This window comes from Hydractinia symbiolongicarpus, chromosome 9 (genome assembly GCF_029227915.1).
Source record: "Hydractinia symbiolongicarpus strain clone_291-10 chromosome 9, HSymV2.1, whole genome shotgun sequence".
NCBI lineage: Eukaryota > Metazoa > Cnidaria > Hydrozoa > Anthoathecata > Hydractiniidae > Hydractinia > Hydractinia symbiolongicarpus.
This window is the reverse complement of record NC_079883.1, coordinates 21,391,979-21,417,610: the sequence shown is the minus strand read 5'-3', so window position 1 is coordinate 21,417,610 and position 25,632 is coordinate 21,391,979. Positions and strand designations below refer to the sequence as shown.

At 38.6% G+C, this 25,632-nt stretch overlaps 2 protein-coding genes across 3 annotated transcripts in view; one reads left to right on the top strand and one right to left on the bottom strand.

The window, feature by feature from the left end:
- The first annotated feature begins 234 nt into the window (after positions 1-234).
- Positions 235-2,258, top strand: LOC130657013 (zinc finger protein 703-like). The gene is made up of 2 exons (XM_057459962.1): positions 235-573; positions 998-2,258. Exons 1-2 carry the CDS (start codon positions 430-432, stop codon positions 2,162-2,164), a joined length of 1,311 nt encoding a protein of 436 aa, XP_057315945.1. The 5' UTR covers positions 235-429; the 3' UTR covers positions 2,165-2,258.
- Positions 2,259-23,008: 20,750 nt separating this feature from the next.
- Positions 23,009-25,632, bottom strand: part of LOC130656840 (proteasome subunit alpha type-6-like) — a 69,977-nt gene continuing 67,353 nt past the window's right edge. For both annotated transcript variants that reach the window (XM_057459782.1, XM_057459781.1), the window contains 4 exons: positions 25,172-25,327; positions 24,215-24,393; positions 24,020-24,114; positions 23,009-23,141 (listed from right to left, as the gene is read on the bottom strand). In XM_057459782.1, the coding sequence (XP_057315765.1) occupies positions 23,084-23,141; positions 24,020-24,114; positions 24,215-24,393; positions 25,172-25,327 (488 nt within the window). In that variant the 3' untranslated portion in view covers positions 23,009-23,083. The remainder of the gene's footprint in view (positions 23,142-24,019; positions 24,115-24,214; positions 24,394-25,171; positions 25,328-25,632) is intronic.

The following is a 25,632-nucleotide window of genomic DNA, read 5'->3' as shown; positions in this document are numbered from 1 at the left end:
TTAGCCTGTTTGGTTCTGTCTTTTGTGGTCAGAACTTATTTCGGCAACATTTCATCCAATGTTGTAATGACGTACTTTGATTGACATTAACTGTCATTTTATTATTGATGTTCTGTCTGAGGACTAAACATTTGGCGACTTGTAAGTTAATTATATCCCGCCTTCTCTATCGCTCTTCAGGGTGTAAATTATCACAATCCTACTCTAATCATTATTATTGACAGACTATTGTTTTAATAAGAACCAATCCAATTGAAGAATTTTATTCAATGAATGTTTTGATTGGTTATCGGTTTTCTATAAGGTTTGAGTGATTGACAGCTTATGAGTTGTGGCGCATGGCATTGTATATCTTAGTCTGCGTCGGAATCTTTGATCATAGATCGAAATTAATTCGCGCTGAACAGAGCGAGTAAGTTCAGTTTCGCGATGACTATTGGAGAAGAAAGACCATTGGTGACCTCAGATTTTTACACACAAGCAGAAGATAAACTTAAGATAAAGAATTGTCACGAAATGATTGCTCAACAGCGTCTACCTATTCATATGGCTTACTTACAGCCTCATTTGACGGTAAGATATACTTCTTCTTGTTCTTTTTGGTGTTTTTTCTTTATGTGTACTTCTTTGGAAAAAAAACATGAAAAACAAAACATTTCGAGTTTAGCTTCGACGCAGTTAAAAAAAGTTTAAAGATGGAAGCATAAAGGAGATAGGAAAAAAACTTGCTTTTATACTCTGTTAATCATTATTTTTTTCCATTCAATTTATTTGGGATAATAATAACTCAAAATATTTACAAGGTTTATACTTTCTGTTGACACCTATCAATCATTCATATTCCTAGTTCATGTAGATGAAATTAATATTTCAGTCCCAGTTTGCGATTTCATTTTGACAACAAACGCAAAGTTTAAAAACCAGTGTAAGCTTTTTCTTTTCGTGGCACGATCTATGATGTGATATCAGTATGAATGAATTTTTCTTTCTTTTTTAGAGTTCAGAAACGAAAGCATCGCCACTGGCATTGTTGGCAGCGACTTGTAGTAGCATTGGGAAACCTGATAACGAAAAAAAAGACATCAAAGCTACATCTGCTATTTTTAACTCGTTAAGCAGCGGTGAAGAAGAGCACAAATCGTCGTTTAAACCTTATAAAATGGACACAAAACCAGCAAACAGACGAAGTTCTCCTCCGGCACTAAGGTCGAATGCTAGTCCGATATTATCGAAGCAGTTATCTATGAGTAGCACAGTCCACAGTAAACTTAACACGACTGTCTCAATGAGCGAATCTGAAAGAGCTCGTTTTTATCCTCACAGAGACAGTAAGGACTACTACCCGTTACCATGCCATTCCGCTTCTCCACCGTTACCGCACTTACCACACAAAACATCCATGCTTTCGCCGCATCACAATCACAGTGAGTGCGTACAGTGTAAAAAAATGGGACCTCACTCAGACATGCCTGCCATAAATCGACAGTCGCAGGGGACGCAGTGTACGTGTTTCTCATGTACCCAAACGAGAACGGAACCTAAATGTAACTATCCAGCTGCCCTACCTTCATTATACGCGTCGCATTATAAGCCGCAGTTGCAACCAATGATAACTTGTCGTGATCCGACCTGTACAAACTGTTCTAAAGTTCCTCCATCGCATACTAATATTCAAAATTTCCTTCATCCCGCTTTAATACATCAGTGTACCCATGGAGGAGGCCCGCATAAATCTTTCCCTCCTCCACCACTACCACACCTACCAACAACAAACTCGACGTTTGACTCGTACGCAAAAGCATCGTCAAATCCGAAACCTTTTGTTTGCAACTGGGTTTCCGATGGTAAGCATTGTGGAAACGGATTTACAACTTCAGAAGAGTTGTTCCAACATTTGCGAACTCATACGAACTTACAACAGCACAAAGCAAAGTGTGATGGGCATGCAACCACACCACAAAGCATGCCCTCCAACATCCAACCACCGCCTTCAACAAACCCCTGCACTGTACATGGCTGCCCATGTGGACAACGCAAAGCCAGTCCTCGACCCACCTTACCAGGGTATTCATACGGACCAGCTTCCAGTCCTGTACGATATTCGCCATACAGCAGACCCGGACATGGTTACGTCCCTCCACCGCATAGCGTTTTTCATTATTAGAAACAACAGAAATAATAATTTATTATCATAGGAATTTTTATATGAATTTTTAGCGTGTATATTCTTAATTAGAAGCCATGCCTGTATCCTCAAATGGATAACGATATTTTAACGTTAAGGTGATAATGCGCGTTGTCGCCTTCTTTGATTGTAAATACATTCGGTGCAACAACTAAGACATGCCGTCAACGAAGGTGAACAATGCACTTAACACTTTCTTTTCTTCTTCTGAGTTATACAAGAGCCGCTAATTGTATATGTGTATATGGGTTGTAGATATTATGATGATGTTAATTGAAAAATATTAAAACACAAGTGTCAACAAATTAAAAAAGAATTTTCTTCTCTTCTTTCAAATGACGTCCATTTTGATTTGATGATTACAAAACTTGTTGTCTGCAAGTGTGAAGCGGGCTTTAAGTTGCAATTTGTCAGAACTTCGCCGAGTTTGCAGTTTTGACGTGAAAATTTAACACGGCGTTTTCAAAGAGACTTGTTAAAAAAAAACATCTTTTTTTCACCAAGGAGAGCTAGCCATGAAGAAAAAATTTTTTTGAGATATAAGCGAGAAATCAAATATTTACGATGTGTTTTTACGTGACAAGGAAAAAAAAGTTTTCTAATTAAAAGTTAAAATACTGTAAACTATTGAAATTATTTTGATAAAGTCAACGCCTTTTGTTTATCGTGTTTATTTTTGAGGTGGTTTCGCGCCAAAATCATTAGAGGCTTCATCACGAAATGCGCTTGAAATGCAAGATGAAACTAGAAAAAAATCAATTTAAGAAATTCGAAACCAATTTCATATGTTCATCCTTACAATTTTCTTAATTTTTAAAAATTAAATTTTTTTATGATTAAAGAAAGTACTGCGGAAAGAAAATCACAAAGTGATTTTGTAATATACGCGATATTGGATAATGAAGCTCAGGGTACCATTTTTGCCGCCCTCACTGAATGATCTTGTTTACGAATGACGTCATCTGCTGCTGCACCTGTTTTGTAGGCAAGATCTGATATTCCTAATCTACTTTCTTTTTAATCGTTTTAATCTTATCTGTTTAGAAAGTCTGTGGTCATTTACACTAGACTACCAATACAAAGATACGATTAAGAAAAGTTTTAAAGAAAACTGTCTATACTAAATGTGATATTCTATTAATCCGCAGTTTATCTCCTAAAAGAAATTATGTATCGGAAAAGACCTCTTTAAAAGACCAGATCGTAAATTAATCAAGGGCCCTAAGCTTCTTTGTATTGCTAGTACCCAAGCCCTTTTTGCGTAGTGTGCTTAAAATGTCATTTCAAATCACCAAAAGAAAACGCAGCTCGTTTTCTCATAAACTTGTGGACAAAACTATATACTTGTTGTTCCTTTCAACGCCCTATCTTTCGGGCATTGAGCAATGATGCGTAAAAATAAAGGAAAATAGGTGTTTTTCATACGGCTAAAATTGTAAAAAATATTTTTCGCCGTGTTCCCTTATAACAAAAAGGCAAAAAACCCTAGGGACGAAGGTGGGCCGGTCAGTATAAGTACGGCTATTTTTAATTTACAAATTTCCTAACAAATTTCAACTATTCACATTACAAAAGTTGACCCAAAAAAAGTAAGTCAGGAATACATGCCCCCACAGTGAAAAACGTTTTGGAGTAGATAAGGAAACTACGTTGTATATGATTGTATTGGAGCTAGTTCTTTCGAACAAACTAAAATTCAATATATCTACGTTAGTTATCATTATTATTAGTTAAACAAATTCGAAAGTAATTTTAAAAAATATTTTTTTTTCGCACAAATTATAACAACAAACCACGAGTTAATTGAACATATTTAACAAGTTATAAAGAAAACTCTCTGTACGAAGAAAAATGCACGATTTCTTATTATTATGACGTCACACTATGAATCTGTCACCAATATAAATCTGGCACCTTGTCTAGAAATAGGCAGTTAAAAAATTTAGGGTCTCCTTATCACATTCCAACTTATTTCAAGTAGGTCTCTTTCTCTTATGAAAAGGATCTAAAAACGAAGTTGAAAAAAAAGATGGCTACACACAGAACTCGTTGTTTGTTGAAGTTTCAGGGCCAGAAAATCGATATTTGAAGTGAAGGGTCACCGTGGGAATTAAAAAGTACCAGATTAGTTGTTGTTATTGTTGTTCCATAATTTCCCACATCCATTACCACTCTCCATGGTTTCGCTGGCTCTGTGTGAAAAATGCCTATTTTAATTTCCGTGGTTGGCACTTTATTTTTTTATTTTATTTTCTGAATATTTCCATACAGGATAAGATCAGGATAAACACAGATAAAAATAGTAAAAATTTAGTTAGTAAAAAATAAATAAAATAGATTAAGTAAAAATGATATATAATAAATATGAAGTGAAAACATATAAGGATAAAAACTACTGAGATGGAACATATATGGATTTCCCTGATGACGCGAGAGATAGAGAAACAGTAGGGAGCAAGTCATACGCAGTTCATCATATTAAAACATCATGTAAGCGAGTTAGTCATTATTTGATCTATGTCATTTTATGTAAATTGTCAAACAGCAAAATCTACAACTGGATCATTTATATTATAAATTGTCAAATATGATAAAAAATTGTGGTATTTAACAGAATTTAGCAATCGCTGAAAGAGAGAAAAGAAAATAGTTTTGTGGTAATGTGCTAATAATATTTTTGATGAGTCAGTAGAAAAACAGAATGAGAAAACAACAAAATATTTATATCTTAAGTAGCTAGTAACTTTTTTACCGAAAAAGCATAGGGATAAACAGGGTTCAATTGCATGACAAAAGCAATCTAAATTCTTGATTTCGAGTGGATAAAATAAAACATCTTTACTAGAAGATTTCCTCCACTGTAGGTGCCAGGAAATTACGAGAATGCTCATCTTAAAGTTGATAAAGGGAAGTGTATAACAACCATGTCAATCAAATATGATATATATATACTATATGTGCTTGTATTGACAGTAATCGACATTAATGCTGTGCCATTTAGCTCCTAACTGCTCGTGATATAGAGATAATATCACTTTTAATCATCTACGTCCATGATTTATTACCACCTATTGAACGCGTTTTTAATTCCATACTGCTTAGATGTAGATCTAACGGTTCCAAGGTAACACCTCGTTTATGTAATAGCTCTTTAATATAAGCATTTATAGAATAATTTCAGGTTTTTTCGGCATCTTGACTGTGTTTTTTTAATCTTTTTTTAGATCGTTACAAGAAGAAAATACCACGTGCATGCGCATGTGTGTTAGGAAATACAGCATGTATTACTCGCTCAAAGTTAAGAATTAGCAGATCATTAAGAAACCTAAAATTATGTCATTTTGTGCTCATATTGTCGACATCATGAATATATATTCGTGTTTTGTCACCATTTTTTTCAATGAGCAGGCAAATCCATTAGTTGAATGAGTCCGTGTGTATAGCCTGGTGGATTTTATAGTCTCTTAAAGCGTTTCTTTTCCTGCTCTTTCAGTTTTAAGCAGTGTATATGCTAGCATTCTCCTAAACATGATAGATTGCAAAAAGAATTTTGTGATGGGTTTGGAAGATTTTAAATTATACGATGCCAGATATTTTTTATCTTCATTGTTTAAGTTTAAAATGTTTCAAAGTTTTACGTAAAAACCATACTTTGACTCTTGTTTATGGTTTTCATAAACTTGAAGAAAATATAATATGGGTTTTTGGTAACTTTTTTTTATGTCAAGATTTTGTAACCTTTATATACAGTAAGTTTCTTGAAAAAAGAATTAAAATTTGACAAGTACGAAGAATTGTTTTTTTTTTTTAAATACTGACTTCAGGGGTCTCTTAAAAATATTTGGAATTAAAGGCTTTCAGGTTGGCTAAAACGTTATTCAAATTCTAAACTTTTTCTAAAAGTTTTCTTAGAAAAAAATCATGCTGTTGTGCCTTCCCTCCGTTCTGTTGTCACTCCAGAGTATTTATTTCAAAATTTGTAAGTTCTAATCCTTGGTATACTAGAAAGGACAAACGTTGTCTTTAAAACCAATCTGTCAAAATATAAAAAAAAATTAAACAATGGTTAATTATATAGAAATGACTTGTAGCTATCCATCACTTGTTTATCTCAACGAGCTGAGGACGAGAATGAACTTTGTTTTAACCAACTTCGAACATTTGCTAATTTCTGTAGTTTTTGTCATGCACGGCTGAGATTAATGACATCACGCCACTCTGGCGTGGTTAAAGTTTTTTATAAAAGATTAGTAAACTTAAAATGCCAAAAAAGGAACCAAATCCCTGGCAATACAAGGTTTTGAAGTATAGCTTATTGTAAACAGGATTCTTAGGCGACAAGATCTGTCAAGCTAAAATACACTTAATCTAATTTGTCAAATAGCATGACATAAAAATGTTCAATTAAATTATAATGTTGCAGAAGAGATGTCACACAGTTATGTTGGTTGAAAACAAGATGGTTAACTTAATCGCACAAAGAGACATGAAAAATTAGGGATGGTAATTTTTAAACGTCCAGTTATGTCAATGAAAAAAAATAGCAATTGGATTGAACCACAAATTTAAGATTGGTATTTATCTGATCGACATACAGAGGAAATGGTTGCCACTTAACTACTTAAAATGTCTCCAATCAGAGCATTTTTTCTTGATCGATGGGCCATCCTTTTTTTGACTTGATAGACTAGCTGTTTATGAATTTTAAAAATGACATTATAATCAAATATATTACAGAAATAGAAACAATAACAGAATCAACCGTAGAAAATAAGCATTTAATAGAACACTTAAATCGTTTTCAGCACATGTTGACCTTAAGGGCTAAAAAGAGACAAAAAACTCTAGGGGCGAGGTTGCTCTTTTTTAGAAGGCTTCTCTAAAGGGTCATGCTTAAGCTGATTTTTGGGATTCACTAGATTTTAATACAGCTTCGTGTATTTTTCAGGATTTTATGGTGGCAGCTAAATTACGTGTGAATGGTTTCATCTCTTTGTCCCTTTAAATAAGATGAAAGAGGAAATGCAGCTAGACATTTCTAAAAACCCTGTAAGAGTTAATTGAGACTCAAGTAGGCCGGAGTATGTCAGAATTGGAGGGGCTAGAAACCGTTATTTTTTAAATGAAAACGGTGTAATTAATAATATGTTTGAAAGAAGGCGTGGTTATTCATTAAAAAAGAATGTGGAATATCTAAAACTTGTCTGCGCCTCTATTTGGTGTTTTTCTTTCGGCATCTCTAGAAGTGTCCGAATCATGCAAACGTTTTAAATACGTGAATATTCAAAATGCTTTAAACAAGGCTGGTGATTACACAAATATCGATGCAGAAACGCAGTGAAACACATCAGGTTGGTGATTACACGGAAGTATTAGAAGTTATTCTGATACAATGGGAATTAGACGCCTATTTTAACGACTTGTAACTCAACTTGATAGCAATCGCACTCACTCTGTAAACAACCTGATAACATCACTTCTGTGTCGTAACTTACTTTCAAAAAACGGTGGAGACTTTGAAGAATGAACAAATACTCTCCTTATCACATGATACTGCACTTCTGAGATGACATCAATTTCTTTGTCGCAAAATTGCATTTTACAAAAGGCGACTGAACTCGGTCAGTCACGTCTGCGTGTTGTTGATCAGTATTTTCATCCCAAACCCCCCTCCCCCCCTAAGTCCCCTAATAATAGAAACGTTATGAAATAAAACATATCCACAACGATATGGATCATTTTTACAACATAAAAACATATTTCTGAACATTTAACCTTCCCGCACCTTTTTCCAATTTCTTTTACTAATATTAGGTATTTATTAATTTGAATCACGCTGCATTCATGAATTACTAACTAAATTTTCTTTTCTTATTTCTTGACAAATTTCACGAATGTCCTACCTAAAGTAACTTTCGTCAATGAATATTTGATAACTGCTTTATTTGGAGCACGTAAAGTAACAAAAAAAACCTCTTTAGAAATCAATGAATGTGGTCAATTTTCAGAACGACATATGGTGGTTCTCATTAGAAAAAAAGTTATATATAGGATGGAGACAAGTTTAATTAAGTTTTAACGTCATTGTTAGCTGGTTGTTGACAAGTGGAAAATAAATTGTAATTAATGAGAATAAGGCTGTCATGATATGTCACTAAAATGAATGATCTATTGTTATCTCATTAAGTAGCATTAACGAGAACGTTATATTTAAAATATTTTAACTGATAATAACTTTGGAATCAAAAAAGCTAAACGCACGCATAAATACGATTTACGACAGGGGGAGATACAAAATTTCTTACAGAAATTGCTAAGAATGAATGTAGAATATGTTTTCTTTGGAAAATGGTTTATCTTGTAGGCTAGTGTTAAACACATCCAATCCATGAAATTCATGTATCTTCGTTTATTAAGTTCTATTGCAAGAATTTAGCGAACCATTTACCAGTGGTAAAAGAAATACTTTAAAATGTGTTTATATAAGTATTAAAAATTAATAATGGCGTCCTCTTTTTTAAATCGTATACATATTTTTATTCCCACTCTGTTATTTGTTTGAAAAGATAAACAGTTTGAAAAACAGTCAAGGCGTATTGGAGTGCTAAATACCTGAACACCTAAAAAGTTCATGTCGCAGGCATAAAAGGCTTTCCCTCATTAAAAATTCTGTTTAATTCTCAAAGACTGGTCTTTCAATTTTATTCTAGAACATTTCAGACGATTAAATATGTATGCTTAGCAACGAGGACCTCAATTTGAAGGCCACTCCCCCGGCCTTTTGATAGACAATATTTTCCTAAGTGTTTGGAGCCTGAACGGCTCCAATATAATGGTTTCCATTAAATCTTAATATGTTATGATCTGCTTTTCCGCTGTCGAAATATTCGCTTTTTACGAGCATACTTTTGTCATGGTTTGACGCAAATTGACTAATCACATTTGTGTGGGACATCGACTCCTCCTCCCAATTGTCGTGCCAAAAAACAAAAACCAATAGAATGGTTTAGTTTTTAGAAAGTAACTTAATAAAAACAAACTTAACGGTGATCTTCGTATTTTGGACATTTTTGCGATTCAACATTCAAAATTCAACAATACGAAGAATACTATACCACGCGATTCCCCTCTCAGAATTTCGAAATACTTAACATTTTAGCATCGCATGTGATCCGCTCCACCCACTGACAAGATTGCATCTATTGTTTCCAATTTATCTGTTATTATTGCTTTGTGTTCAACAATTAATCTCGATAGACAAGTTTGATTATTCGTAGATACTGTACTGGAAATTCCGTAAAAATGACACTGTAATCATCAGAACGGATTTCAATGAACTAAAAAGCTAAATGGCGATTAGTACGCTGTACCGTAATTACCGTAATTTCTCTAACAAAGGCGTCGGGCGTATATTTAATTTTTAAAATTTTTAGGGGCGGTTTATTGTAGATGGGCGTTAGATAAAAACTAGATGTTTATTAAAAAACTAGGAAATACACGGTTTTACGGTCTAAGTTCGGTTCCGCATTTTACACACTTATCCTATGCAACAGTATAAAAAAGTGTGTAAAATGCGGAACGAAACTTAGACTGTAAGATTGTGTGTTCGAATGTTCATGTTTTGACATACCTATATTTTTATCAAAATTTCAACACAAATAAATTTTTTGAATCAGAAGAATATCTAACAAAAGCCTCTTTGACTGAAGAAGGGGCGTTCATTAAGGATCGGGCGTTTATTGAAATTTTCCATACTTGGGGAGTGTTTATTGGCGACAGGCGTTCGAAAGACAGTGGGCGTTTGAAAAAGCACAGTACAGTCCTTAAGTCCTTTTAAATTTTTACAGCGAAAAGAAAGAAAGAATAAGTTAACAAAATTCCAATCTGTTTGACATCTTTTCCGCTGACTATGCACAATTTCAAAATATCTTCAGTAAACTCTTAAATCAATGCCTCGGTAAAAATCGACGCGTCACAGATAATGTAAGGACCACCATATTTAATGCGGCGCAAAAATGTTAGATGATGCTGTTTCTTTCAATTTAGTTATGACGTTCTCATAAAAATCTAACAATCTGGAATATTAATAAACGTGTTCTCGAGCGCTTCATTAACCTCATTCCCAGTGCGTTTTAGTCTTGTCATTAATTGTCGGCTAAACGCAAGAGACCAGGGAACAAGTTTGGAACTGCATAATTTTCTATCTACCTATATTTTGGAGAACAAAATTCTTGTACTTAAAATTTTAGACGAGTTTCTTTGCCTATATATTAATGGATAGGATAAAGTTCGGGGTATTATTTTTGTCTTTTTTTTTGTAAATTTTTCACATCAAAAAATATAAGAAACAACTCACTACTGGAAAAGTTATTGTGGAGAAGCAATACATTACCATTTTAAAAACGTTAGCTAAAATATAAAAAAATAAGTACCTCTACTGTTTCCGTATCATTCAGAACGTTGGAAATTTATTTACGGATGGTAAACTCGTTGTTACTGCAGCCACGTAGGTCGAATGCTGATCGACTTCAGAGCTATCCTCGTGTCCTGGCCTAGGTAGTCCTCAAATATCGTAGGGTTCTCTATATCTGTGACATACAGTTGCTTCATGTTTCTTAAAAGAAAAGATGAGTATTTACTCGTATAATCCAAAGGCAAAGTATGCCCCTACGCATGGGCGCTATCTCGAAAGACTTAAGGGTGAAGATCTCTCAATGCAAGACATCGTGATTGACGCGAAGGGGTCCTCGTTTATGGTGAAATTTCCTAATATCTTTGTCGACTACGAGTGCCACTCCGAGGCGGTGTTAAATACATGGCAAAGCCACCCCTTCAGCCTCTGGTCCACTCAGCTCAATTTTGCTACCTACTGCGCAACTTCAGCTTGCGGTATTTCTATGCAGCATCTAACCACATCCCTACCTCTTGTTTGCTCCGTTTACCGTGTCCACGTGTACTTCCAGATTTGCAAAATCCTTCAAGATCTCGAAGTGTCTCTACCGGATTCCAATAGGTTCTGACGTCTCAATCAACATGCAAAAGTTCCAACAATTAGCACGTGAATTTGGGGAAAGCGAGTGGAGGAACGAGACACTCTTCAGTAGCTGGCAGGCTATTCGTAAAGACTATCCCGGGAGCGGGTCTAGTTATTTCGATGAAGATTCATGGAGTCGATGAATTATCGAAACCTCTCAAGGTCTCACGCGTATAGGTATAGAAAGGTTATCCCAAAGCGTGCGCTTTTACGCTTACTTGATACTTCAAAGCCAAGCTAACGCGAGGTCCAACATAATCGGCAATCGAGTTAGTTCGATCGATGCGCAGCGTCTATACTTGACGACCTTTGAAGAGCTGATCCTTCGGCCTAGTGACACGGGTGAGGAAATAAGGCGATTCCAAAATGTACTCAAATATGCACGGTCCAAGGTCGATTTCAGCGTTGCTCATGGGGCATACATGATCCCTTCCGATATGAGCCTTCATATAGGGAATGTCGTGAATTTCACGAACAAAATCCTCATCAGCAAGAAGTACTTCTCGATTGGTGTTAACCCGCAGATTAACGCTGGCAAGCTACATCACCCCACAGTTCCACAGAATTCCAAACATCAAGCACCAAGCGTAGGGGCTCCCTCCCAATCAGAGTCGCACACTGCGCCAGGAGTCGATGCAACTCAGCATGAGAATACCAAGGCTACCGTTATCATGTTGGGAGTAGAGCTAATCCTCGCTTTCATCTGGATGAAGAAATAGGTCTCGTGTATTGATCAACATACTAGACTCTCATTAATTTCTTCCACCCTTACTCCTCCTGTTACCTACATACGCAACAGCAATACCCACAGCACCAGCAGCAGCCAAGTATAGATGCTGAGCTGCGAACTCTACAACTCTCGCCACTACCCTGCACAGTGGGTACGTGACAGGCAAGCGAAAATCGATTGGTACAGCAAGTAACGGGAACTTAAGCATCAAGCAGGCGAAAGCTTGAAAGAGCTAGATGAAGGTATGCGAGATTACAATAGCGCGACGATCGAGAAAGCTCTAAAGCTCTCGGACTATTATGTACCTCCCAAACAACAACAAGACGGCGAGCTCACGTTCATCGTAGGATCTTTAGCACTTCTTGACTTTGGGGTGTACAAGTATATGTAAAGAACATTTTCGACATCTAATAAATGTCGAAAGCACATATCCTCACAGAAGAAGAAGCTGAAAAGCTAAGTCAAATCTACTACACCCCGGAACATCTTTGCACTGTCAAAAATCTATCAAATTACTGGCTGAACACTCTGGTCTTTCTAGAAAGAGAGTTAACCATTGGCTCAGTCGGCAACTTGCTTGGCTTAGACATATTCGAGGTCCCAAGCGTATCAATTATCCGCATTTCACCATCACAAAGCCCAACGAAATGCACCAATTTGATTTGCTGTACATGCCCGATGACATGCTGTATGGAAATACGTATAAATACATCCTTACGGGCATCGACGTGGCTTCCAGGTACAAAGTAGCAAGACCCTTGCGTACGAAAAAGGACATATACAAAGCGGACCTCTGCGTTATCCGAGTATATTCCAATGTGATAATGGTTCAGAGTTGGAAAGCAAAGGGGTCGAGATAAAGCGTGCAACAACCAAATACCATCACACTTTTACGGTGTTTGTCGAATCGTATAACAAGATGCTCGCCGAAAGGCTGTTCAAACCTCAAGATGCGCAAGAGTTGGTCAGTGATGAACAAAGTACCACATGGGTTAAACACTTGTACACTATCGTGAAAAGTTTAAACAATACAAAGACCGCTATGATTGGTATGAAACCTTCGAAAGCGATTAAGCTCGATGATGTCCCGTTTACGAAAGAGCAACAGCACCCTGAAGAAAAGCCATTACCCAACGATGGTCTCTACTTGTACTTGCTGCGGCCCGGCGAAGAACACGGTGATGTTAAAAGACGCGCAACGGACGCTTGGTGGAGCAAAAAGACGTATAGACTCGACCGTATTGTGACAGGTACACGTCTCCTGTACTGGCAGATGGGCCTGATCCCGAGCAACATCCATTTAATTATCGTCGGAGTCATCATCGCTGGAAGGCGTGTATAATCATAAGGATGTAGGGTGTAGAATGGATAGCCATAGACAAGGCTTCCATCTTTTTCTTTGACATTTGACTACCTTTTAACATACAGCTGTTGTTTTTGTGGCTCGACAAGAGCTACAAAAACATGTGACTTAGTCATATAGCGCTGGAACACCCAAGTCGTATAACTCGTCTTGAATAAGGTCGATAAGCCGGAAGTGGCATATGCATCGCGCCACATGTCCTTCCTCGGCAAATTTGTTAAAGGCATGTACACTATTGGGATTATCGATAACAACAATCTCTTCGGAATTTGGAAATTTCCCTTTAAACCATTTTCTTTTAGAACATATAGCGCATCCCTCTGTGCGAGTGCACTGATATGGGAGGTGATGGTACTCATCATCGTCCTGTGTGGTATGCTTCTGATAAATCATAATAACATTGCTTTTCCCAGGATCTTGGGCATATGGTACATACCTTTCACGGAGTCTCGCATTTTCTTGGCACTGCGCTGCAAGCTGTCTATCCCTGCCATCAAGTTCATTATTCAACACCACAAGCTGTCTATCCCTGTCCTCGAGGTCATCATCAAGTAGTGCCAGGGCCATGTCTCTTTCTTTGAGAGCCACGTCCTTTGCTTCAAGAGATTCGGCAAGCTTTCGCATTTCTTTAGGTAGCACCTTCTCTACAACCCACCCCAGGAATGGTTTGGCCTCGGGTCTGCCACACCTTAAAAGGAGGCAATAAAGGCCTGATTCTGTCAGTAAAACCGTGTCCTGATGAAGCAGGTCAATATTGACCTGCTTATTCAGAGCATTTTTAACGTCTTTAAACTGTATTATATACTTGTTGGGAACATGGGTCCGAACCGTCCTCCTGCCATTGTCATTATCAGTATACCCAATGGCTCTAACAACATAGTGGGCCACGAGGCATTGTGCCTTATCCTTGACGAAAAAGGATCGTACTTTTTTCCCTTTGAAAAAATCAACACAAGACATATCTACTTGTAATTTTTTTTTTGATCCGGGGATCGTGTTGCGAGGACGGTGCTCGTGATTTTTGCTGACAGCGGAACATGTTAAAGAGTGGTAAATTTCTCGAGCCAGATGGCCATTTCATCAAGTTGCCTGCAGCCGGCAACTTGCTCAGTTGCGACTTATAAGCGTAGTTTTTGTGGCTTCGATCGAGCAACAATACTTCTAGCGCCGTAACACCCGGGTCTTAATATTTCATCATATAGTGGATCATGGTAAGAGCCAGCGACGAAACACAGGCGATTAAAGCGATCCTATTGTTGTATTTCTCATACAGCTCCCAATCTCTAATCGCGAGTTCCTCATGACTCGCTTCAAAGTTCTTGATTGCTTCCTCCAATTTCCGGATCTCTCCATCAACCTCCTCTCGTAATTTTTTGATACAGGACATATTTAATTAGTTGAAAGTCAAGGCAAAATGCTCCAATTTCTGGGGTGCTCCAGCCGGACTCTGCCGCAAATAAGCAATAAAGACCGGCTTTTCTCAGTAACACCGTGTCCGGGTTTAGGTACTTGGATCTAAGTACCTCCCGGAGATCGGTAATAGCGTGGTTTCTCCGCCTATGCGTGTCTGATCAGTTGTACTCGCCGGGTACACCTGATGTCCGCGTCACTCCAAAATTTTCCAGGTCCGAGGGTGTTCCAATCTCACATACAAGCACGCATGCTTAGATTTGCTCGGCTGGGTCTTGATCCCTTCCCAATCCGAGATCATGTTGTCTTCTTCATCAACCAGCTTCATATCTGACCTCTCGTGGGGGTACCACATAAACAATTACTTCTTTTGACGTCTGAGATTCTTTGGCAGAGCCGTATAACTCTGCGTTAATAACCAGAGGCTATGCTTTCTATGTCTCCCACTGATGGTAAGCTCGAGCAAGGGTTGACGCTTCTTATCCAGGCTCTCGTCCGCTATAAGATCGTCAACAATGAATAAGCTCTCTTCACCCGCTAGCAGCTTCGATAGTTGCTCGATCCAGTAAAAGAGTTGATCACTCGGCTCTATCAAGAACACGTAGTCATCCTTCCAAAGCGATGCTCTATAGAGATAAGTCTTGTTCCAGCGGATAGTGGGGCAGAATATGATGATGTTCTCGAAGTGGTGCTTGTACTCGTTCTCCAGGAGGTCGAGCACTCGTTGGGTCTTACCGCACGAGGCAGGCCCTGTGAAGATTGCCGTATGCGGGTCTTTTACTATGTCTAGATTCATTTATTCTAGGTTGTGTCTGCCTTGGGCAGACACAAACCTTGGATGTACTTACTTAGGCTTTGGTACTACGGAGGCGGGAATCCAGCCTTTGGAGACGGCCATCTCACGGCTTCCCCGTCCTGCTGTGAAGTAGACCACCATCTTCATCACATCGCTTGTATCCAGCTTGGTGCTGGGGCTCGTTATACCAAGGAACCTCTTGCCAACCATGGCGTAAGCGAATGTAAAGCCCAGGTCCACGACTGTTTCATACACAGTATCTATTATCTAATTTTGTTGAGGGGTCACATTAGAACTCATGTTTATATTATAGATTATCACATGTGAAAAAAGTCGGTATCGGGCTGGGCTGTGGACTTTGAAGGCTGACGCTGCTCTGGGATTTCGGCAGGCTGTTGAGCCGCTGCGGGTTGCTTACGGAAAATATAGAATCCAATTCCTACACAGGTGAGTATAGCAAACAGGCCTCCACCAATGTATACATTGCCTGACTGTACAGAACTCACCCCAAAAGAGGTTTTGACTGTAGATTCTACAGCACCTTCTTGTTACTTCAGATCTTCCTTCCTCTTCTTCATCAGTGCCGCCAAATTGTGACCTTGCGCGACTCTCCCTGGGTGCTTTACTGGCTTTGTGAAGACTGTTACTTCTTGTGGTTGTTGTTCGCTCATTTCTTGTAAGTCGTGAGACTTACAAAATCACACCCTCCGCGTTAAGAAAAAAAATCTCCACTCGTACTCCAGTGAATTCTTATAGGGTCTCGTCTTTAAAACACAGACGTGTGGTGGGAAGCGAGCCGCTGGGGGTGTTATGATGTACTGCACCAATCCGAATAACGCAGGGAGGGTAACTTGTAAAATCTAGTGCCATGTTCTTTAAACGCTCGTAACGTTCACGATTATCCATGCGTATCTTTGATAGACTGTTTCCCATTGTTTTCTTGCTCTTTATCAACCTTTTCTTCAACCACCTTGGACGTTGAGAGTTGGGTGTGATTAATCGTATGCGCAGCGACTAAAAGAGGTGCCAGGAGCTTCCCAAAAGCTGAATAGACTAGTATGCCCAGATCAGCCATACTGTCCCGGATAATAGGGTCCTCTTCCAATTCTTGACGTAGCTTATCAGGACTATCGAGGGGCACCACGTTTCCTATAGCCTTCGTGTACACGCTGATGGCGTGACAGGAGAGTGCCTTGGCAGTTTTCTCTCCCTTTTCCTGGATCTCACGCTGAACGTACTCGGCATGTATCTTGTCGATCACTTCGGGTGAGGCCTTGTCCAGGAAAGCTTCGGTGCATTTTTTTGGTAGAAGATGCTGTTTACCCTTACGTGCATCTTTCAAAGCTTGCCTTTTTTCGAGGGGTTTTTTCACGTTGCTCAAGGGCTTCTGCTGGCGTGTCGACTACATCGATTATCTCTGCAATATCTTGAACCATGTTTATTATACGTCGATAGCGGAAGAAGCAAACAAGGATCAAGACGTTTGGTAGTAGCACGGCGATTAGTAAAAATATGTACATTTGTCTTGTGTACTCGATCAAGCACACAAAACTGCATTCTAGCTAGGCTATATATCGATGGTCCTTCTTTTGATTAGCATCAATCCACATAGGCTGCATGTTCGTGTAACGGAGCCTCGCGAGTTGCACTCTCAGGGTGATGAATTCTGGCATGACCTTCCCATTTAGCTCGTCCTTCATAAGACCTAAGACCTTTTTTTTTTGCCGACGGGGAGAGGTCTGCCATCATCCTTGCTATAGGCACTCGTATCGAAACGTGTCTCGACATTATCAGCAATATCTTGATAAAAATCCTTTGTTCTTATATGGTAGACGAATGAATCGGTGCCCATACAGCAGACCCTCAGCTTGCTACCGTACTTGGGCTGCATGTAGTCGTAGTGGAAGTCGTACATGACGATCTTTGAAAGATCTAAAATAGCTTGCCCGGTATACACCGGCTTGTTCATCTTTACCTCAGTCTTATCCATTTCCACACCCATGAGGTGGCTGCTAAAATAGTTCTCACCCTTGAAGTTTGGCTTCATGACGAGCTTCGTGTACTTGTCATCGTTGCTAACCAGCTGGATGTTGCGGTGGTTCCTCAGGTTCTCCATAGTCTTGGCGAATACGGAAAGGTTCATAAGCTTGTAGAAGTCCTTCTCGAACTCGTTTTTGGCGGCGGTTCTCAACCCCGTGTTGTGATCGATATAACCCCTCAACCAGAGCGTCTGGTTAAACTGGATGACTCTGTATACCTTCTTGAGCTCAAGCCCATGCTTTAAAGGTTGATGAAGGGCTCTGATGTGCACCACGTACCTCCGCTTGTGCTCCAAATTGGGTATCAGTTTCTCGACCTTGTGAACCACCTTGCGCTCCGGTAGGAAAGGCAGCTCATTGTGCTTGTCGTGCAGGCTCTTTGGATAATCGATGTCAACTTCCAGGATATAACCATGCTTGTTGTCAGCAACAAGCTTCTCGATCCTCTTATCCGTAAAGGTCTCAACGTTCGACAGCCATTTAAACCCGTGCGTGGGTAGATCTTGACGCATAGCCCAGCCGTAGAAATTGTTGGCATCGAGGTACTGCAAGTATGATGACTTAACCTCCAGATCGTATTGATCCCCCATGTACTTGTTGTTGGATTTGTAATATCTGCGCACAGCTTGGGTTATGCCTCCACGGATACCTTTTTCAAACATCAGGAACATGTCGGGGTCCGTAAAGAGCCCCAGCTTGATTTCTGTGTATTTCAACGCTGCTTTCCATGCCAGGCCTGGTGCGCTGTAGAAATGGGCAGGGTCGAGCTTGTAGTTATCCAAGCAGACTCACCGAAAGCTCTCGAATACGTCTGCTAGTAGCAGGACTTCTGTGGCAAGATACGTATCATGGTAGTCTCCCATGGTGACCTAAGCAACCTTGGATTGATGATATTCCAGACTTTTTTCGCGTGTTCGTAGTCTTCGTCGCTGATCTCATTCATGTTTAACTTGCTATAGAAAGCCTCCTTGGGTGGTAGTTCCGTTTCCTTGAATCGCACCAGCCATCCATGTACTCGTAGGGATCGACACCTTTCCTGCGTATGAGTTTAAAGGTGTCATCCTCAGCGAACTACCAACGGAGATTTTTGCACTGTTCATCATCGAGGTTGATTGCCAATTTCTCCAGGCTTGACTCCATGAAGCGACAGCTGTCGATGAATCTGATCTCTATGGTCTTGTACGTATCAGCATCACCGTATCCCATGCCTGATTTTAACGTTGAAGGAGATGTACTTTTCGGTGTTTTCAGCGATGCAGCCAATATACTGGGTGTCATACTTCTCTCCGAGTTCTCGGATGAACAAGTGTGGGTCGTACCCTGAAAGATTATGGAAGATCACGGACACGTGGCTGGGTATTTTGTATCTGAGGTTGCAAATCGCGTGCGCTGCACCTCTATACAGCCCCGTTTAGTGACAGTGGTCTCGAACTTTACGGCTATATTCGTCGTTGTCAAAGGGTTTCATGCAGATGTGACAAGTCGTGGCGGAGTTGTGCTCCCTCTTTAGTACCTCCGTTAGTGGTAACATGTCCTGCTTAAGGTAGAAGCTGTAAAGTCGCCTTACCTCATCCTCTAGGTGGTTGACGAACTTCGTCACACAGTCTTCACCCCTGTAGACTGTCAGTGGGTCTAGCACGGACCCGTACGCAAAGGTACTATACGTACACCAGCCACATGGTACGTGCTTGTTCAGTTTTTTCGTCTTGGTCTCCCTCTTATCTTCAGTCATGGGAGCGAGCAGGGATTCGAAGTCTGCATAGATGGCGAAAGGTACTTTGAACTGCTGTTGATCCTCCTTGTGGTAGAGCCACTTTTCCTTTTCGCTTGCCATCGTGATCTTGACTGCTTCGTTGACCCTGCAGTAGGTATAGTGCTTGTCTCGCGATTCGATTGTTGGAAAGGCTTGCAAGCAGTTCAGACAGAAGTGCATTTTTGCCGTATTCTTCGATGTCTCACTACCCAATAGCCGTGAGAAATTTTTGACAGCTATATAGTGGGTCTTTATATCATCCGTGAGGAGTAGCAGATTAACCTGTCTCTCGCGTTCGTTGTGTGTAGATCGACGCAGGATATTGAAAGTCTTCTCCGTCACGTACAAGACGTTCAGCGCGATGTCGGGGTTGTTCTTCTCAAATTTAGAGATGTCCTTGATGCTTGTGGAAAACTCGATGCCTTGCCAGTTATAGCGCTCCATGTAGGGTCTTAGCTAGCTGATTCTCTGTTGATCCCTAGCTCTCTCTTCATGATGCAGAGCAGCGATAATGCTCCACTTGAAACACTTCTCGTCCTTGTTCGCGGGGTTAATGATGGCCTTTTTGGTGGCTATCCACTTGGGTGCTTCTATATACGAGGAACCTCTCGTCAGCTTGAGTTTGTGGAAGTCCACGTCAAGGTGCATGATTCAACTGATCGTAAAGCCGCTCTTGGGCAGCGCTGGGTTCTCTACATGCATCCTGACTTGAGCAAACATTGTATCCAGCACCTCGTCCACGACAGGACCCTGGGAGACTGGTGTCATGTTGCTGTGGAAGACCTTATCGACTTCGATAAACTCGTTGGTACCCTCCACTAGCTTCTTTCATAAAATCCAGAGGGAACACTGTACCTTAGCAGACCCGATGTCTTTAACCTGCTTCTTAACCAAGGTTTTCGCGTGTGATCGCACCATCCCCAAGTACCCATCGACATCCGTACCATACTCCTGAAGGTCCTATGGTGAGTACGCTTATGTTCCTGGGGCACGAAGACTTGCTCCGGTTGCGCCTCTTGTTCGACATGATCCTCCCTTGTCTCTTCTTCAACTTCACCTATCAGAGTCATCCTGACTCCATCATAAAGAGCAAGGATGCGATTTTTTGTCGATGCATATATACTTTGCACCGGGTTTCTAATCCCCTCTGGCACATAGTTCGAATACATTCATAGCTTCGGGTGTGGGGAGTCGAGGCTCAATCTTACTCTTAATAGGACGGGTTTTTGACATCTCTTGACGCTCGAATATATCCAAGGCATCTGGTGTAAATGCTCCCGGAGCAGGAACAGGTCGTTGGGGTGCCTCCAATAGAGCAAGGTCGGCTTTGCGTAGCTTAGAATAGCCTGTCAGTCTATTCCAAGCTAAGGTTTTCGCGATAGCGTGTAACTGGTTCACAGTGTACTCATTCATTTATTATATGGATTTTTTGATTTCAATCAATAAAATCTCTAGCGCAGGATTTTTCGGAGTCGGATTTGTTTTCGGATTTATCGGAATTGAGTTTTTGGATTTCAAGAATTTGTCGTCTTCGTCCGGCGACTGCGCTAGAACATACATATTCCTATCTCTCTACAAAACTATTCTGTTATTTACTAAATTTCGACTTTAATACAAAGATTGACAACAGCAACATAATCAAAGTTACTGAAGTCATTACATTACAATTTTAAGTTTGAGGCAAAATAACTTGGACACGGGTGGAAATAACTGACGTCATTTCCTGCGTGGGTGGGTAACTAGGGAACACCTGGGACCAATTTCTTAAAGCTAGCTCAAACCCCGATACCTCTGCAACCGCTTGTCAATAGCACACGATACATTTCCTTGATCAGCGTCTCAAGACGGAACTCGAATACAAAAAGATATTATAAAAGTCAAAGTTACTTGTTCCATTGTGTATCAAATGTCTAAAAGAGGGAAGAAAGCTGTGTACCAAAAAAATCAAGATTATGCTAACCAAACACACTTTAAGACCAAGCACCTACGGATGAAATTGTCACTATGGAAAGAAACTTCGTTCAATTACAATTTATAATGCGGAAGAATTTATGTTATATTTTTTGTATGCAGCCTGAAACGTCGTTTAACTGATTATAGGCTTGTGCAGGAGGAACACCCAGTCAAATGTCTCCATACAATAAAAATATATATTAAATGCAATGAGCGATAAATTACCCTGTTTATGAGGAAAACCTCCCCGCTTTAAAGTAAAAGCTTGATGGAAAGCGTATTCTTGAAGGATGGATACCACCAGAAAGGGATGGCAAATTGACAAGCGAAAAAATGTAGCTAATCTTTGATAAATGTGGAGCACACATGACAATCGATAACCTCAAATCTATGGAATACTATGTTATATAAAACCTCGAAAGTTTTGATCTTGTATAGTAAAAAGTTAAAGGAGAGGCGAACAAGAAACTATTTTGTGGCAGCCAGAAAATAAATTTTAAGCGAGAAATATATATAGATTTCTAAATCCTACATTCTGCTAAGATAACTACTATAATACCAAGTAAAAAACTATATTTCACGACTAACTACCTATAAATCTTTCTAACAACATTTTTACAAAAATTCCATGGCTGTATGGGGTGAAAATAAGTAGGTTTTAAATGTACTTTTTAGTAAACATCAAAAATAACATCTTTTACTTGAGATAACCATGAATATTTTCGAACTATAGTAGCAACAGCTTTTTAAAACTTCTCTGAACTAAAGAAATATCTGTCATAACCAACAACAATATTTTTTCATGTTTTGAGTCCCTTTTCCACAACATACTGCCAACTTCGAACGATAAAGTTTGTTATCATGAGATGACGCCAAATTTGAATAAATATACAGACCGGAAACCTTCGATAACAAATCAAAAGTGCAATATGGTGGCTTCATCTTCCTTGGTTTTTTACTTTCTTTATCTTTACTCGCTATTTTATTCGCAAGTTAAGTAGTACAAAATAATAAAAATATGTTCTTTACAAGTTGTTCAACATTTTTGCCATTTTGATCTTCCACTTTGTGTACATTGACCCTGTGACCATCACAATAAAGAGAGAAATATATCCCATTGTTTTCTAATTTAGCCACCCGTTTGACAAATGCGTAAAAATCCTCAATTATAATTAATTCAGCACTCACAAAAATGTAAACAAAATGATGTATGGTTTATATTTATAGTTTATGGAGCAGGCGATCAAGCCAATCAGGCTGGTCTTTAAAATCAACACTTATCATAAACTTTTATTCAGCAGGTGTGTTGCAACGCAGTTCGCCTCTCCTTTAAGATCTCAACGCGCATCTTCTCTCGATGACGATTATTATCATTCTCAACCTCAGAGCTCTTTGAGATAGGGATTATCATTATTGGATCATTTCTTTAAAATCTTCACATTTAAATCAAATGGTTTTTACTGTCCAAATACAACTGCTGAATATGTGATTTCAGCAGACGAGAATGTGATAACAGATTTTAGGAAATGCACTCTGTCAAAAGTTCTTTTTCATTAAAACCTATACAGTATGTATTCTTTCGTGTTTTTACAGTACAAGAACTGTCGTAAATTACCTTTCAAAGAATTTTTCGATTTCGTGAATTTTCGCTTATTTGACCTCGGGAAAAATTAGACTCAAAAACTTTGGCACTGAGGTATCCAACAAAACACAGTAATTTATAAAACGAAAGGAAAAAATCTCACTTGTTAACAGAAAGTTTATTTATATATAAATGACAGTCTACATAGGCACGTCTTCGCTTACACACAAGCTATGTCTTAATCTCTCTCAGCGATCGATGTCAGATGTTCATCTATTTCAGCTTCCGTCAGGACCCTAAAAAATTTACAACTTTTATCACTGATAGAAATACACAAACAAACACTTTTGATTTTACCTGAACATGAACGTAAACTTCAAAACAGAAATCACCGGACTTCAGTGATATACTTTCATCTTTTGCAAAAATTTTTCTGTAAGCGATTAAAAATCCACTTCAGTACCAATCCCCTTTTAAATATTCTTACCAATAGTGTGCATTTAATAAACCTTTCAATCAATGTTATCAAATTGACCTTCGCACACTACCATGGCATACTCCCGAAAAAAATACTTTACTTGAAAAGTCAAACGATTAAAATTCTAAATTTCCCTATGTATAGTTTTGTCGCCATTTTTGATAATGTGTACACCGACAATGTGTCGCCATTTTTCATTATGTGTACACCGACAATGTTTACAGTACATCTCCTTACAACGAATCCAGATGTCAGTAAACGGTAACATTCGAAAATCAAACAAAATCAATATATATACTGTTAATACGCCAATAAACACAACCTCTATGCCTTTCGAATAAAAACGAGAAAATCATTACTTTTAAGTTTGTGATGTGCATCTGCGGTGCAAGTACAGTAGAGGCGGGGCTAATTTTAAATGGCTATTTTGCATCGGAAAAAAATTATGTTATTATTCCGATTTCCGCAAAAGTACGAAGCACACTTTCACGTAAAATCAACACAAACGAAACATACTTAGATACATTTCGCACGCGAATTCGCCGTCCAATTCGAGTCTTAAAAATCCGTCTTAATAACGTTAAAAACTGCTTTTTCGTTACCAGTAAACTAAACATCCGTACATTTCCAGCAGTTAAATGCATTGTCATTCTCACTACTTAATACTGTCAACAAAAACAAAAGAGAGTAACTCACGTAAAAGACGGACGATCGACTGTTGTAACAGCAACTTCAATTTCAGATGGTTTGAAATCCACAGAAAGAACAGACATCAGACAACTGATCGCCATCTAGAAAAAGATACAACACAGATAAAAAGTAGAATTTACACAACGCAAGCAACTAAATTCAAACAATGCACCAACTCTTTAACATACAAACACATTTTACCTCTACAGCTTCTTTGTAAGTATACGCTTGCTTCTTCTTTAATTTCTTTTCAAGGTAACTATTGGCTTCGTTTTGTTTCACACCAGCACTCGCAGCCTTGAAGCCACAGAAATAACCAGCAGGATCAGTTTTATATAATTGCGGATTACCTTCCTCATCTATGCCAATTAATATCATACCTAGGGAGGAAAAAAAATGTGTATTTCCTGTTTTTCAAAACGAAGTCATTACCAGTAACGTAGAAAGTAATTTTTTTGTGAGGGGAGAGGGGAATTTGAATATTAGCACCTCTAAATTGCTAAAAACGCACTAAAATTGAACAAAATTGTTTTCAAATCATCCTTTCTAATTTTTTATAGGAAAATTATTACAATATGCGAAGTAAAAAACGGCTAGGAATTTGTTTGTGTAATCGCATTGGGTTCTCTTTCCTGTCATTACTATTTCTTACAAAAATGTTACCACTGGAAATCATATCCATATAAACACTTTTTGTTAAAAACAGCAAATTCAGTATAATGGATGGGTTATAAAGGGGAGAAGAAAACAATGTTCTTTTTTTGTATTTTTTTATTAATTTAAAAAATTTAACGGCACTGAATTAAAGTACAGTTTTGCTGATTTTGATATGCCAAAAATGAACGAGGTTTTTGTTCTTATTTTTACAGGTATTCTAGAAAAAGTTAGCTGCATGATTGTACATATAAAATAGAGGTATTTGATTCGTTGGAGATTCAAGAAGGTGTAAGAACTCTTTGTTTACAGCAATTCTCTTCAACTCGGAGTCCATTTCATTTATTTGGTCATATTAGAATAATGGGAATATATTTAATGCTATAATATACAACCAAAGTGAAATTGTAGCAAATAGATAGAGAAATACAAAAAGCAAAACAATATCATTACTTGTGGGACAGAATTGAGAAACTAATAAAAATAATTATAAATTAAACTTACAGCAACCCAAAGGTCTCATTTCTGCATTTTGCGTATAAACTTGTGAAATGTCAGCTATTTTGCGGCAAAGCATATCGGTGGAGATCTCGTAACCAAATCTATATTTCCATTTAGCCGCAATCATTCTTGCTCGTTGTACTTGGTATCTGCAATCACCTAAAACAGTGCAAATAAATGTAGGGTTGATAAAGTAAACACAAAGATAAGTTTTAAATTGTAACCAGTCAATAAAATAACAGTAATTTTGAATCAACTATGCAAATCGGCATGTTCTGCATACATGTGAATCGACTTTATGTTTCAAGAGGATTGTTTAAAACATTAGTTACCATATCTTTACAATTTTTTGTTCCCCAAAACGCTCATTCCCCCTGTGTTGTGACTTTATACTTTTCTAGCCAAACCAGGAGAATGTTTAGCTTACTTACTCACTTTTCTACACTTGTAAAGTTTGTAACCAA